The 16605-nt window shown below is 38.7% G+C and overlaps 1 protein-coding gene across 1 annotated transcript in view; it reads right to left on the minus strand.

Annotated features, from left to right (window-relative positions):
• Positions 1-1827: 1827 nt before the first annotated feature.
• sema4ga (sema domain, immunoglobulin domain (Ig), transmembrane domain (TM) and short cytoplasmic domain, (semaphorin) 4Ga) overlaps positions 1828-16605 on the minus strand; it is a 34314-nt gene continuing 19536 nt past the window's right edge. Inside the window, exons 9-15 of the mRNA XM_079635982.1 lie at positions 14018-14193; positions 11601-11748; positions 8725-8947; positions 8330-8445; positions 8008-8162; positions 7449-7510; positions 1828-6834 (exon numbers count right to left, since the gene is read on the minus strand). Of these exons, the coding sequence (XP_079492108.1) occupies positions 5927-6834; positions 7449-7510; positions 8008-8162; positions 8330-8445; positions 8725-8947; positions 11601-11748; positions 14018-14193 (1788 nt within the window). The 3' untranslated portion in view covers positions 1828-5926. The remainder of the gene's footprint in view (positions 6835-7448; positions 7511-8007; positions 8163-8329; positions 8446-8724; positions 8948-11600; positions 11749-14017; positions 14194-16605) is intronic.

Genomic DNA, 16605 nt, shown 5'->3' on the forward strand with positions numbered 1-16605 from the left:
ATAAAGTAGGCTAAAGAATGCAGAAGGGCACGAGTCACGTGTGACGTTGTTTTGACTAATTTTGCTTGCCTTATCATAGGCTAATTCAATATGGACACTGAACAGATATGAATGTGACTGGGAAGAAATGCAGGTCTATCTGGTGTTTTTAGTCCAGAATATCCAGAAGCACTGACAGCAGTTTGACAGAGATAAAGTACATTTTAGTGTTATTTGTTAAGATAGCATTGTATAGCCTAATGCAAGTAGCCTATTAGGCTAATTGAAGTATAGCCTAATGAAGGCATGAGCTATAGCCTAAATAGGCCTTTGAGTATAGGCTAAAGTCACCATGAAATAAAAATGGGCAATAGAGCTACTTACTTTTTTATTTATTTGCCCTCGTAATCTATAATCAAATTTCTGTTTGAGAATTTGAGCCTTGAAAAAATGTGGTCACATTACCGTTTTTCATGCGCGTTCACATTTGAACGCACGTTTGAACCTAAAGGCTTGCGATTCGGGATATGTTCACAACCTGATTGGTCAGCTTTTATTATGTAGCAGCTTATATTTCGTGCTTACCGAACATCCAAAACAATGCTGTGTGTTGGGCTATCACACATACATCTCAGAGATGTCTGATGTGCGTGTTAACATCTGAAAGACATCATTTACACTGTTTGCTTATCTGCAATATGTAGGACGTTTAGATAGATATTTAGAAAATGTCACAAGATTTTTATGATTTAGAATGTAAAACTGACATCTTAAAGACATTTCTCAGATGTTTGTACACAGCAGATGCTTTTAACAGACATCTTATCTGGGAAGACACTTTCCATTGAGACTCCGGCAATAAAAAAAAAAACTACCCTTATCTACCTTTCTTTTGTCCTGTATCATTCCACTGGGCAATAACCAATATAAGGACCAGCATAACCCAGCACCCTTCTTTTGTCATGTGACGTCATGGGTTATATGATGCCGTAGATGTTTGAATGTCTTTAGAGATTCATATGATTGCTCTTTCAGAGGTTATACAGTATGTCCCTATGGTGAATGTTATTTCACCAAGTACAACATGTTCCTGGATCAACATCTTTGTTGATCCTGGGACAACATTTCAATCAACCAATCAGATTTGAGGGACAAGTTTATAGTTTATGTTTAGACTTGCAACCAAGGTTAGGTGCTTCTACATCAGTGTTATTCACATATTTCCCTCTGATTTTAGGGATATGTTAGGACTAAAATTTCGGACTAGAAAGTTGTTCCAGAGGAGCATGTCTTACTGGGCAAAATCACAGTGACCGTTCCCTCCTCGGCTCTGGGGACAACTATTGTCTGAACAATAAAAACATTTTGAATATGGTATGTGATGGTGACAGATTAATAACAGTTTATGCAGGATGTGTATAGACCAGATTAGATTATAGCACATTAATCATTACTAATACAATAAAAACACTCCCCGAAAAAAAAAGTAGGCTACAAAATCTTTTCAAAAGGTACACTTCTGTTCCTTTTAGGTACTAATATGTGCACTTGTTTTCTGAGTGTAGCCTACTCCTTTTTTAATGGATGAAATGGTGATTGGTGGCTACCCTCGTCAATGAAGCACCTCTCAAACAGAAAACATTGTCATAGTGAATACCACTTGACCACAGAACAAAACCTGTTCCATGTGTTTGATGTATCAAGTGGCATTTACATGTCAACACAGGTGAAGTATGCTAACCTCCTTTTCAATACGCTTGACTCATGAAAGCAGACTGCATTTCAAACTTCCCAAAGTGCCCAAGCTGCATTTATTTAATGTAATACCAATCCAAAAAGACACAAACAGAAGCTTCAATACTGTTTATTAAAAGAATTGACTAGGTAAAATGTAAACAAAACAAATGTCAGACTTACAAGTTTCCAATGTTGAACATAATGGATTCACACTTCTCAGCCTCCTCCCCTGCAAGCATGTCCCTGTAGTATTACTGTTAATTAAACACAAAACATAACACTTTGCCAAAGGGAAAATATACACATTAAATTCACCTTGGGCTTTGACTGTCTGAACAAACACGGGGCAAGAATGAAACATTAAGCAAATTCATAATAATTCTATGGTCTTTTCACCATGGTGACAGGCGTAGGTCTAACCATCTTCATTAAATGCAGTTCCAGAGGCAGCCCACACAAACCTACCCACGACTGAAGAGGCATACAACTGTGTACTGACGTGACTCCAGACATGGTCTGACTGCAGGAGATTTAACTATATTTCCAGAAAACAAGAAATAGGAAGCATACAATCTTGGTTGGAATGTTGTGTAACATTGTAGCACATGTACAACTGAACAATTTTTACAATTTTGGAAAATACTGTAATAATAGGAATTTGAACATGCTATGGGTATTACATTTCCTTTATAAATATTATTATTATGATCAGCATCATCTATGTTATTATATCTATTATTATTATCTATTATATCTGTTTGTTTGTTTTTCTCGAAAAAAATGCAAATATGCATAGCCATGCACCATTAACCACAATTTAGAAAATCCCAGTTTGAAACACTAATTAAATAAATATACACAAAACTGTACAAAGCTGTAAAATAAATATTTCCACTGACACATTTTTTAATTATACTGTACTGGAATAAAGTATGCATGACTGAAGGGACCAATACACTCAATATGTATTTTCTGGTCATCTCAGGGCATAAACCTCTTTAATTATTTATTAAGTAGTTTGTATTGAAAATAGCAAATGGCTTATTAGTACAACAACAACAAAACAATGTAACACACTCGATCGATAACAATTCTCCCATATACCTCGGCGGTGACTCCATTATATTTTACGGATTACACGGCAAAGAGATCTATTATTTTGCATGGACTGAAATGTCTGATAATCTCATATTTTGACAATGTCATATTGGGACTGTGCATCAAACAGAAGCTGATCCGACTCTTGACATCTGTCAAAAAATAAACCCACAACGGCCAAAGGCTAAAGGTTCTGTTTTGAAGGGATATTTTACCCAATAATTTGGTTATTATTTATTCTCCTTTGTGTCATTCCAAACATGTATGCTACTTTTATTTGCTAAAATTGAACTCAATGTGTAGCTTTCCATTAAAAACAAACAAACAAACAAACAAACAGTATTTAATGGAAAAAAGACAAGAAAAAAAGTTTGTATGACTCTTTATGTGCTATATCAACTTTTCTGAAGCCATGCAATATGCGATAAACAGACCGAAATTGCTCATGCCTAGAATTCAAAAGTAGCATGTCTTGTTCAATTACTTCACCCAGGAGAACCAATGGCTTTTTAGCAACATTAACGTGACATTTTTTGAATCTGGTAGCAGAAACGAGCACTGCTGAGTGCTTTGTGTAGTTGCCTTAAATGAGGATAAAAGGCTTAATGACCATTTCCCAATCTATTTCAATGCAATCTCCAGTGTCTCTTTTGATCTTTCTCTGTCAATCTCCTTCTCTCTCTAGTGCACTTTAAATTCACTTTGAATGCGGGCAGCAGTCGAGATATTTCTCATCCACAAACCTGTCCTGGCATGTTAGAAGATTCTGCAGGAGTGCCTCTCTCGCAGGAATATAAGTCTCACGGGATGTAAACATTGCAAGCACAGACCATGTGAGCTGCATGAAGACAAGCATCTAATCACAGCTTGTGACCCTCTGGGAGAGTCGAGGTCAGACGTGGATGCAGATCTATTATTCTGCTCTCATTAGAGCCTATGATGGAGGTGTATGCACGGACATGAATGCCATTTGTCAAATGGAAATTGTGGGGGATTCAGAGATGGAGAGATGATGTAGTAAAAAAAATGAAAGATTAATGGCAGGAATGGCTCCAAAAATGACAAAGCTCCATGAAGGCATCATAAAAGTGGTCCACGTGTCTCATGAGCTTTATTCGCACTAACTATTAATCAAGTGCATTTCTCATTGCTTTAAAATGAGAATATTCACGACATTTTAGCATCGTAATACATTTTGAATCTGGCTTTGGAAGATTTTAAATGTGTGTTGTATTTTTCATTTTATTGCATCCTTTTTTGGTCACTATGAACTGTCAAGAACTGGGGGAAGATACTTCAAAATGACTGAGCCCAATAAGAAAGTAACACACTGTACAGGTTTGTAAAGACATGAAGGTAAGTAAATAATACAATTCTGACATTATTTAAATGTTTTAGGTGCACTATGCCTTAAACTTAAAGCACTTTAGAATATAAAATAAAGTGAAAAAAGTCCAACTCTACTAAAAATGACAGAATCATTCACCAAGACAAAAACAATGATTCCGAACACAAAGATTAAGGAAGAAAGCAAACTACACTATCAGCAGTGCTCATCTTAGCTCTGTTCTGAACATGTGGCCTTAATGTTCTCCATTCGGCTCCGCTGCAATCTGCATATTCTGATCTAAACAGACAGAACCAGGTGCTACGCTCTCCTTAAGTGGCGGGAGATACGCCAAAACGCTCTTGCACGCAAGTGTGGGCAGCTGAAGCTGGACCAGTTCCAGGACGAACATTTACACAACAGTTTAATGGACTTACTGGAAGAGAAAGGATAATCAAACCCCCCAATATAACCATGTTACAATACTCATTGTTCATCATGACCCGACCAGAACTGAATTTAGTTTATTTACTGGCAGCAGAAGCCCAATTTCATGACGTCCCGCTAATTTGCTAATCCCTGTTAAGACCTGACTGTAAGAGGTGCTGAAATAATTGGTCATGTCAAAAGGATAATCTAAAAAGGTCAGCATCAGCTTTACCACTACTCTGTGGTTGCCATGGAAACCTCGCCGCTAATGACTGGAATTCTGATGAAGGAATCCAATAAGGAATCATGTCAGTTCTTGTGCATGTTGACTTATTAGAGACGTGCAGATCCGAATCAGACAAATCCAGACTTAGCATGTTTAGTGGTCCATTTTCCAGGGTCATACAGTTACTCATTCTGTCCACATACTGTAGTCTTCCCTCTCGCAGCATTTTCAATTCAGAGAGAGACACAGTTTTATCGTATTGTCACTTTCACATAATTCGCAATCTTCCCGTCCTTGTAATCCATTCCATCCTCTCCGGATCTGTCAGAATAAGCAGCACCTCAGGGAAAACAAATGCTACCGGTACATAAAGTGCATCTCAGTGGTTAATACTGTCATCTTCCCTGGTTCCCACCCCTGTGAAACTATTAATAAAAGCCTTATTTACATAATTAGTACCATCAAGTGCATTTCTCATTGTATTCAAAGTCTGTTATCCCTGCTCTTCTTAATCATGATTATTATTACAAGGTGTTACTGATATGGTCAGTGTTGGTATAAATTAGAAAATATTAAAATAAAGGACATATCAGAGACATTCAGTGCTTAACAGCACTAGAGTTTTCACACGACTTGCTCCGTCCAGACGCAAAACCTCCATCTGAGTTCATCTCGTAGCTTTTTTACAATTCTGCCTTGTAAACGTCTCTTCTAACCGGTTTGTAACGGAATCATTTACTTGATTCCTCAAGATGGGCTCTTTTGCTTTGAAGATTCCCTTGCTGCGTGTCCCTAACTATACATCCCCAACTCCAACCCCGATTTTAACACAAGCGCTTAAATAAGCCGAGAGCTGTGTGATATAACTTGCTGAGGTAGAATTTCCATGTGTTCGTTCTTTGCTATTTTGTAACCGGTGGGCATTCCTCAGTCAACTAAAAAATCAAAAGCTCAACATTTGAAATGTAAACGGAGAGGCAGTTTGTCCTTTTAGAAGAACATCTTCCAATAAAAGCTGCTGCTGCGGCTACTTATTAGCATCCCGTTGAAGTAAAAAAAGGGGGTATTAGACAATGATACATCCCTCGAACCCCAGCAGTTCGAAAACATCTCCACAGGGCAGGTACGCTTCACACCGAGCTCTCGTCAGGTTTACTACACAGTTGCGTGTGCTTCCTTTTCTCCAGGATCCTGTTGAGCTCCTCCGTGAAGGAGTAACAGAGCGGAGATGTGGTATCTCCATCCGTCTGTCTCAGTAACACATAGCTGTTGCCATTTAACTTGCGTAACACGCTGGGTAAGGTGGCAGAGAGTCCATTGACGTACTCTGATTCTGAAGGCGGTGGGAGAGGCGGAGCGGGAGGAAGCTCTTTGTTGGGTGACGTTGCTGCTTCTCCGGGAACAATCTGCAGCAGGCCGTCGTGAGCGTCGGCTTTCCCGTTGCAGTGGCTGGAGATGGTCTTGAGCTCCATGTGAGCACCCCGCTTCTTTTCGGCATGAGCAGCGGCCCGCAAAGAGTATTTACCTCTCCGCCCTTGCAAACAGAATCCCACGTACAGCAGGACGACTGTTAGAACAAAACAAAGGCCTCCTAGGATTGTGATTAGGGATAGGTACATGGCCTCCATGTTCCTCATGGACAGGAACTCGAAGCGAGGGGACATTGGGGTCGGATTGAAGTCCTCCGGGGAGTCACTTTGTGAAGTCTGAAAGGCCCAGTAGATCGCTGTGGTCAAGTGTGTCTGCGTTGGCTCCACAGGAGGAGGAAGCTCCTGGCGAACTGTTAAGCTGTAGATCACCACAGGTACATGGACACCGTTTTCCAGGGCGAAGCAGCAGTAGTGGCCGCTCTGGTAAGACCGTGCCTCGATGACCAGGAGACCGTCAGTGCCGACGCGGTAGCCAGAGTCCAGCCCGTAACGCTGCAGTTTCTTTCCATCCAGCGTCCACTCAGGGGTTGCCAGATTGGAGCTGAGCTCACACTGAAGCAGCACGTCATCGCCCGCCATCACAGAGCGAGAGCGGTGTAACACTTGGTCTATGACACACACACACACACACACACATCAGTTACAGGGATATTAGTCATTCAGGGTTACTTGGCTTGATTATATCACTGCAGTAATGGTAATTCATTGGACTCTTCTAATTAGGAATAACCTGTAACCTTAGATATTGGCTAATATCACTTCATCCCATCCCACCTTATCTGACACATTACGTACCATATGCTATGACTAACTGAGGAATAAGGAGATAAACTGACTACACTGATTTGGAAAGCAATAATCACAATGTTGTTATTGTTAACTATTAAAATAGTTTTCATTAACTGAAATAAACCTGAAATAAAACCTAAATGTTGAAAAAAAAAATAACTAAATGAAAAATTACAAATGTTGCTGACTGAACTAAAATAAGTTGAAGTACTAAATTACTAAACCAAAAAGTTAAATAAAAATCAATTAAAACTAAATTTTTAAGAAAACAAAAACCAATAACAAAGACAATAGAAATGAAAATGAAAACTGAGGATATAAAAATGAATGCTCATTCAAAATATTAATAAATAACATAATAGTATATAAATAATACTAAAATAACACTGAATCACCACCGTAACACTGACTAATACGACAAATGTTTTCATACCATCTGCTGTGGATTCCTTACAGCCCTGGTTTCCATTCAGAATATCCTGGGTCAGATTAGCTCTGCAGATAGGGAGAGGTTATTATTTGGGATGCACTGACATTAGAAATCTGACCGATACTAATTATTTTCATATAATGACCGGTCACTGATAAATGTGTGCTTATCTAAACGAAAAATAAACATTAAAAACTATAAACAAAATTTTGTAATGCTACAAGTGAATCTAGGTATCACATCAATACAATGACCAGCATGAAAAAAATGTATATTCAAGTACTTGATTTACTTCAGGTAAATGAGCGTTAGATGACAGCAAAGGTAATCTACATGTAAAAATATGGGAAAGGAGCATGCTCAATGAAATATTTAAATATAAAATATAATTACATTTTCTGATGCAGAAAATAATAAATAATAAATTGTCTGACCACTAATATGGTACATAATGTGCGTTACTAATGTGTTGCACCAACTCTGGCCTTTTAGTTTAATTCAGTTAATTAAATAGTTAATAAGGACAGCAGAGGTTCTAGTATTCATGACCATGCATTCACACCTGCTGTTGTGTGTTGTAATGTCCACACACTCCAGTCCATCCCAGGCACAGAAGGGATCGCGTGCCATCACGCAGTCGAAGCACGAGGAGTATCTGCTGCATGTGGACAAGGGCAACTGCACCACTGAGCTGGGCGAACCCACATACACACTCATCTGACAAAGAAAGGTTCAAGTGAAAGTAAGATTCACATTGTGGGCTGTGCATAAAATCAAATTACACTCATATAAATGTAAACAGGATGTAATGGACTTGCAAACGTTATAATTTGTTCAGGGAACAGCCTGAACAAACTTCCAGAATGTAGACACTTATTTCTCACCTGTTTCTCAGAGATGACTATACTGTCCACTGGCTGGGGCTCCTCGAACAGCTGCAGTTCCTCAATGATGTGCAGCTGACCATTAACCATCACCGCCCGCTGCAGCCAACCTTCATCTGGAGGAACATCGAAACCAGATGAAAGACATTCCAGTGTCACACCACTTTTATTTCAGATAAATGATTTAATACTTTAATATAAATGGTTATAGAAAGCAAAGATGTTCATACACATTTTTTTTTTGGTTTAAGTATTCAAGTACCTTTGAGGTCACTGAATATATTCTGTAAATTACCACTACAGATTATGTTTTATTTGGACCTGCACAAGCCTGCTGATCAAAAAAACGGCCAGGTTTTTGATAGATGAGAGCTAAATGGAGGTCACTGCAGTACCTGTCCCAATGAAGAGTATGTGGTATATCTGACCATCTAGAGCAGTCACTTTGTGTACGGCAATTTTAGTGTAGTCCACATTCCTCCTAAACAGCAGGGGGCGCTGTCCTTGAGGAAGGATCTGCCTGTACATGAGAGGATGGCGACGGACAAAATGAAGTACGTCATCTGGCAGGTTGGTGGATGAGTTGATGCCTCTTGCTCTAAGTTGATCTGTGATGCACTGAAGAGAAATGGAAAGCACAATGAGGTTAAGTCACCTTCCAACAATACATGCACAGTAGTGGCCAAAAGTGATGTCCGTCCTAGGAATATTGACCTCTTTACCCTTTATTCAAATATCAAATAAGCATTTGCATAGTTGTGCTTGGAGTCAGGTCAATTGTTTTATTTGTGATAACGCAATAATGCCCTTATATTTAAAATATATTTTAAAAATATATCATATTTTCCTTATATTTTAATGATTTAAAGGTGTTTTCCAGCTTTCCGTATACGCTATTATGCATATACGCAAAACACATGCGAAGAAGCAGCAGAAACAAGCGATAGCTTTTATAAGTATATTATGTAAAATAACGCAACCATCAACATTAAACCACATATAAATCTAAACTGATGTCTAACTTTACTGAACGAAATGTCGACCCAGGACGAGCAATAGGACTGAGCAAGCTTTGGGGGTGTTGATGGACCTGATCTACTCCATTTATGTTTTGATAATCATTCTGAATCCAATCCAGACATAGTCTTTGACAAAAATGCGATCTTCTCAGCCTTTTTGCTCAAAATGTTGCTTTTTTATTATTAAACACCCACATTCAAATGTTGATAATAAAAAAGAATACATTAAGCTAGAATAAAACAGGTTTTTATGTTTAAAAGCAGAGGGTCTGTTCTTTGTTTTGATGTATTGCAAGTTCAGATATTCTTACAACAAAATATTCTGGGGGCCATAAAACTTTTGTGAAAATTATCAAAAATGCTGGCAATGACTGGCAATTTTTTTCAAAAACGCTGGTGGGAAAAGCGTTAAAGTGTGTATGTCAGGTTAATTTTTTTTTTAGATATATTAAATAAGGGTTAGATGTCTGAGTGAAAATGTAATTAGCATTAAAATTATTACTGTAACTGCCCTGCAATAAGATTTATAGCCATTTCTGTCAAGATCATATTTTTAAAACAAGGGCTGAGCTGTGACGTCATACAAGGGAGTCACGCCAACAAAGTTCTATTGAAGTATGGAGAGTTTTGAGTCTGAGGAGATCCAAAATCCCCCTCAAACCTATACGATGGCCCACAGCCATACAATTTTGAGCCTCCCAGGCGGGAGACAGATGAGGAGCCAAACAGAAATGTAAATAATTCGTTTATAATATATGTCAAGATTGCAATGCTGGAATATGTTGGTGTGTGTGTGTGTGTGTGTGTGTGTGTGTGTGTGTTTGTGTTTGTGTGTGTGTGTGAGAGAGAGAGAGAGAGAGAGAGAGAGAGAGAGAGAGAGAGAGAGAGAGAGAGAGAGAGAGGCGCGGGCGCGATCGACTGCTTCAGTAGCACCATAGGTGCTATAGGTGCCATAGGTATCAGCTACCAGTCTCACTCGGGTTTTAAATCCCATTTTATAACTCATGAGATCTCCAACCGCGTAGTCCTTCTCAGTGAAATGGGCGGTGCAAATGACCGAAGTCTTGGACACTGAAGCAGCACTGAAGTCAGCGCGTTTGGTCCGAACAAAGTTGACCCAGGCACGGAACACAGTGGACTCTGTGACCGGTTTTAACGGTGTTTTTGCATACAGCACAAACGCAGTAATTCACCATCGTGAAAATACGCCTGCGTATACTAACTACCTAACTTAAATAACTAAATAAATGTCCTAATAACTAATTCTCTCGCTCTATCACTCGTACAATTATCAACACAACTCAGCGAGCTGGGGAGACGTCTCCCTGTCATGGCGTCAAACGATTCGTTTGGGGGGAGGGGCAGTTTTAAGTGAGGACTGAAAATAACGAACTTTTTCATCTTATTCTGCCTTTAGGTATCAAAAAACATACAAAACAATACATCAACTTGTCAAACGTGTATTTCCCCTAACTATTTTGTGTTAATCATAATTAAAAATTTAACCTGACATACACACTTTAAAGACAAATATCCCAACAGACATCACTTTTGGTTATTACTGTATGCAGCCATATTTTCACAGCCTTGAAAGACTAGCAGACACAAACAATGCAGGGTCTGAAACTATCCCTTCTTGCTCAGTGGGATTACCAACTAATTTCCAAGAACCCATCGAGAATGTAGGACACTCAGCTCTTCTCGGTCTCTTGACTGAAAATTGACAATTTAACAGTCATTTTAATTATCTGACAGAAATTGCTAAGCGTTCACAAAAAAAAAATATTTTTCAAAAACCTAAAATAGGCCAGGGAAAACCAAAATTGTTCTTTCCTTTACATTACTGAAACCTTCCAAACATCAATTAAAGGTGCAATATTAACCCTCACTCGCATTCAGACTCACTCATTAGAAATATCACAGATTCAAAATTCATAATGCAGCCAATCAGCAATGATTTTCTGCCTGCTGCTAATCTCCATGGCAAAAGCTTTGATGAAATAAACCCCTTTTCTCCATGTGCACTCTATAAAATTGCTCATCAGCGTCTGAATTCTGGATGAAACTAGATCAACGCTCTACCTGTACCTTGCACAGCGGTTAGAGAGCTTTAGTAGCTCCACCTGTGAAGCGCTGACTTGTGCTTCCCCATCAGAGTCAGCAGGCAGGCAGAGTTTCAGGGATGAGGATAATCAGGCCAGTGTAAGATGAAACAGGGGATCAGTATAGCTGTAATCCTGTATAGGCCTTACCGAGCCGGGTCGAGGTTCTGGCACTTTCCCTGTGTACTGTGCCCATTTAGAGCTGGAGTCTTCTTTGCTCTCCATGTAAGGCCCCTCAAAGGCCCATTGGATATCCGAAATGGAGTACTGGCAGATAGCAGATGCTTTTACATTTTTCCTGAAAAAGAAGCTCTGGTGAGTATTCTTTCAAAGCAGTACAAAAGAGAGAAATACAACACTACATGATGTCAGGTAAAACCCTGAACCAACGCTGGGACTATGAACACCCACACTCAGCCATTTCTTTAGGATATATTTCAAGGGAGCACAAAGAAAATTAGTGAATAGAAGGTGCATTCATGAAAGTGGTGAATCAGCCTAGGTGTGAGCGCTTTGTAGCTGATCCAGTTTCCAGTTGGTACACTTGGGTTTATTAACCGAAGAGCCTCTTAGCTTGTGCTGCGCTCATTGTTTCTCAAGGTCTTGGCATGTCAGCATAGAACCCTCATAAGCCCACTGTGTAACCATGGAAACAAGAAAAATAGATTACAAATTTATTAAAAAGTGTGTGAGAGAGGTGAGGGATGACAGTGAGTGGGTGAAGGGGGCGAGATAGGAACATAGACAAAGCTCCTCAAGTGATCAGTGCAAACCTATTGAGAAAAAGGGGCACTTATTAGACGTGACTGTAGGTTAAAAGAAAACAGTACTGGAGGGAAAAGTGTTTCCAATAGTAGCTAGAAATTACAATTCTGTCACCATCTTTTCACCCAGTGTCATTTAAAACCTGTGAAAACGATGTGACAATCGTATGCGAATGTCGGATATAGTACATGTGACATTATGCCTTGAAATATGCCTAGTCATCAGGGTAACTGTGATTTTTAGTGAAATTTCTAGATTGTCTTGAGAGATCAATGGGTTTATTTGATATATGATTTAATGTCTATAAAACTGTATATAGCACATCAAATCTACCTTTATGGAGCCAGAGTACACAAAAAAATCATCAACATGATCAAATGATGTAATCCAGGGGTGCCCAATCCTGTTCCTGGAGATCTACCTTCCTGCAAAGTTCGGATCCCACCTTGATCAAACACAACTGAACCAGCTCATTAAGATTACTTGATAATTACAGACAGGTGTGTTGTGTCAGGGTTGGATCTGAACTCTGCAGGTAGGTAGATCTCCAGGAACAGGATTGGGAACCCATGATGTAAACAATGAAAATCTTTCATTTATGGGTGAACTATCCCTTTAAGAGAAAAGGTCTTTTACTGGAGATTCCACGTCTGATTCAGACTTGTCTAATGCTCAGGAAAACAAACACCCACGTCAATGTAAACTTTACACCCGAACGGATGACATGGTGACACAACAGTCGTTCAACCTTACCCTGCCAGAGGTCAGTGTGATCAGGTCATCAGAGCTCAGCTGACGCACTCACTCTCATTTTATTTATATGTCCTTCTTTTTGCTCGCTCTTCTTCTGCTTCCTAATTATTTTCTAGCGTAGCAGACATTATGGTTCATCCAGTCCTGTCATTCATCACTGTTTACTCATATGTTTGCGGTTTGCACCTCAGGCAGCCGCAACCCACAGATTGATTGCCTGGCAGCTCATCAGAACCTCCCCTCTGGTTTCAGCAGGGCGTCAAAACTGTCATGTCAGTCACAACGGCAGACGTAACACGCGTGTGCCCTAGTATGTGCTATAACCAGTTTAGCACTGGAAATATGTGAAAGGAAACAATTGAAGAAAAATAATATTCTTTACTCTCATGCTGATAAAAATAGAAATGTGGCCCTCAAGCTTCAAAGAACAACTTTTAAGATTTTACAGTTTTATCAATGACGAGTCAAAGCCTGCCTATACGTGTCCAGAGCAAATGTTTTGATCTCCTGAGAGATTGTGACCTGCTTATGAATAAAAAAATTCTTTGTGCTGCAGGCAGCCAGCGGACGTGTCAGCGATTTTCATTCTGATGATCCTGGTGGACTGTAAATGCTGTCGCTTCACTTGATGTACGCGGCCAGAATGAGCCAAAGCAAAGAGTGTGTCCAGGCTGACAGATTAACTTACTAATAGACCAAATCTATTTCAACAAACTCAACAGTCACAGCAAAATGACACGATGCTAACCTCACAGAATCCTTTAATCATTATCGACAGAGGTGTCATTTGCATGTATGGGCTACACAACACTTTAAGCTCCCATGCTCAACTGCCAGGATCATTTAAGAAAGATGGTTTGCTTTCATTTAAGAGTTTAAGAGCTTGAACCCACTGCAGATCACTAAGATCCAGTCTTTCTGAGAAGTAGAACCAGAAGAAGTGGCGTTCATCATGACAGATAACAAATGTAATGGACATCAAAACACAATTGCAGGTAAATAAATAGCCCATTATGCAAAAAACGGATATTGAAGGATTGTGATCTTACCATTCCAGGCCAAATATGCCATAGAAAACAGAGTCCTGAGAGCTGGAGCCCTCCAGAAAAAACACACTCCGCAACACGTTGAAGTGAAATTCATAGTCCGGTAAAGAACACGCCAGACGTGCCTTCAGGAAGGAGGTCCACTTCTTCTGTAGCGTGAGAAGACCTCCTCTGTCTCTCTACAAGATGAAGAACAGAAAACAGCTGAAAGAAAATCATAAGACGCAACAGCAGATTCCAGAAGGTATGCTAACACTACCATTCAAAAGTTCGACACTGAAGAATGGCTGCTGAAAATTCAACTTTGCCATCACAGGAATAAATTACATTATAAAATATATTAAAATAGAAAACGTTCATTTTAAATATTACTGTTTAAATGTTTTTTTGAATCAAATAAATGCAGCTTTGGTGACTTCTTTCCATCCAAAACTTTTGAAAGAGGGTCTACATTTAACATGTTAAATTAAGCATATGAAGCCACTTACAAATAAAAGTAAACAGTAAACGTAAACACAATCAAAATAATTTTCATTAGGCGCACATAGTGACATAGAAACATTATTAAAAAAAACTTTTACAATTTAACACTATTAGAAAAACTCAAGTGTGCTGCAAAAACAGCTGAAGAAAGCCTCAAACTTATTTTTAACATGGATCACTGGTTATTGGCATGGCTGTTGGAAGCAAACATTATTGTCAGTGTGACTGTGGGAAAAGGAAATGCACTAAATTGGATGGGGGGGTTTTGCATGTAAAGGAATCCCCCATCATGTCAGGGGGATAAAGTGAATTTTCCATGCTGCCTCCAAAGAGGAAAATAAATCTTCATGGAGGAATGACTTTGACGGGACCCAAACCCATTCTTGGTTTCTCCAGTACTTAAGTTTTCAATAACAACACTGACAATGTAATGACCTTTAATTCACTGTGGGAAAAAAAGGCTTTTGACTGTTGATTCATGATGCCATCTTCTCAACTGGTGATATTCAGAAGCAGATGTATGGTGATATGAAACCAGAGCACAACATATTGGCACTTTACAATAATCCACTGCAGATCTTTTTGGAGATTTAAAAATTAATATGATTTCTAGCCTATGCAGAACCTGATTTCGCCAAGTACAACATATTCCTGGATCAACATCTTAGTCCATTCAACCAAATCAGATTTGAGGGAAAAGTTTACAATTTATGTAAAGTTTAGGCTTACAATCAGGGTTCGGTGCTTCTACATCAGTGTTATTCACCTAGAATTTCCCTTCGATTTTAGGGAGGAATTATGGATAGGACTACATTTTCAAACAGGAATATGTTGACCCAGGAACTCAAAATAAGGATGTGCCTAGCCTACACCAGTATGAAGAAACTGAAAGCTTTTATTGAGACTTTTTACAGACAGTTACTCACAACAACGGAGTTACTATCCTTAATTATGGCTTTCCCCCCAGCTCAATGTCAGTTCGTGTGTATTAACAGCACTCAGCCCCACTAGCATGTGGATAATGAACAATAATCTACTCATTAATGTGACCCTGCTGTGTGAACTGCCACAGAGAACTGCTTTTACCCTCAATCCTCAGCCTGCTTAACACACTTCACCAGCCCCGGCTTGTATACAGTGTAATTCAGTCTATGTTATCTAAGCTACTATTATGTACACTATTGTTCAAAAGTCAATACGATTTAACTTATTCATTTTGAAATAAATTAATAGTTTTATTCAGCAAGGACACATTCAATTGGTCAAAAGTGACATTTATGATGTTAAAAAAGATTTTTATTTTAAATAAATGCTGTTCTTTTGAACTTTCTGTTCATCAGAAAATCCTGAAAACATATTTCCACAAAAACATAAACTGTTTTTGATAATTAATTATTTTTCAAATATTACTGTTTTTTTTCCAGCAAATAAATGTAGCCTTGATGAGCATATGGGACTTTTCAAAAACAATCCTCAAACATTTAAATGACAGTGCAGGTAATTTTGTTTAAAGTTGATATGAATGACAGCTGCTAGCAGTTTGCTGGTGGCTACTTTACAAAAATGTATCTCAGCTTTTTTACAGCAATTTATCAGGGGCAATTGCAAAATAAAAACTAAAAAACAGATTGATTATTTCATCAAAGTATCAAATAATATACTTTTGTTGTATATTTAGTGTACTCTATATGATATGTTGTAGCCTATATTATCGTAAAAAGGATTTAACCCATTTTAAAGAAAAGTTGAATTCACATGCATCTCCATAAAAAAATGCAATTTAATTCTGTGTGGTAATGTCTAATTTTACAAGAATGTCAGCTGAACCCAAATACACTCACAATGTATGCTAACAGCTAGATGTTAGACAGCTAGATTGGATAGTAAATAAACACTGTAGAGCAGTCTTGAAAAGATTTTGCAGACATGTTCAATTGGCACTTTGATCTGAATGTGTAGAGCTAGACTGATGGGTTGAGAAGCGAGACAGAGAGGCGAGTCTCGTGGGAAGGGAGCCATCGGAGAGAGAGAGAAAGAGAGAAATGGCAACCACACAGCTGTAAAACCCTATTAGAAAACCTGTAGAAATCCACACTTCAAATAAAGGA

The sequence above is a fragment of the Phoxinus phoxinus genome, assembly GCF_949152265.1.
Source record: "Phoxinus phoxinus genome assembly, chromosome: 14".
Taxonomy (NCBI): domain Eukaryota; kingdom Metazoa; phylum Chordata; class Actinopteri; order Cypriniformes; family Leuciscidae; genus Phoxinus; species Phoxinus phoxinus.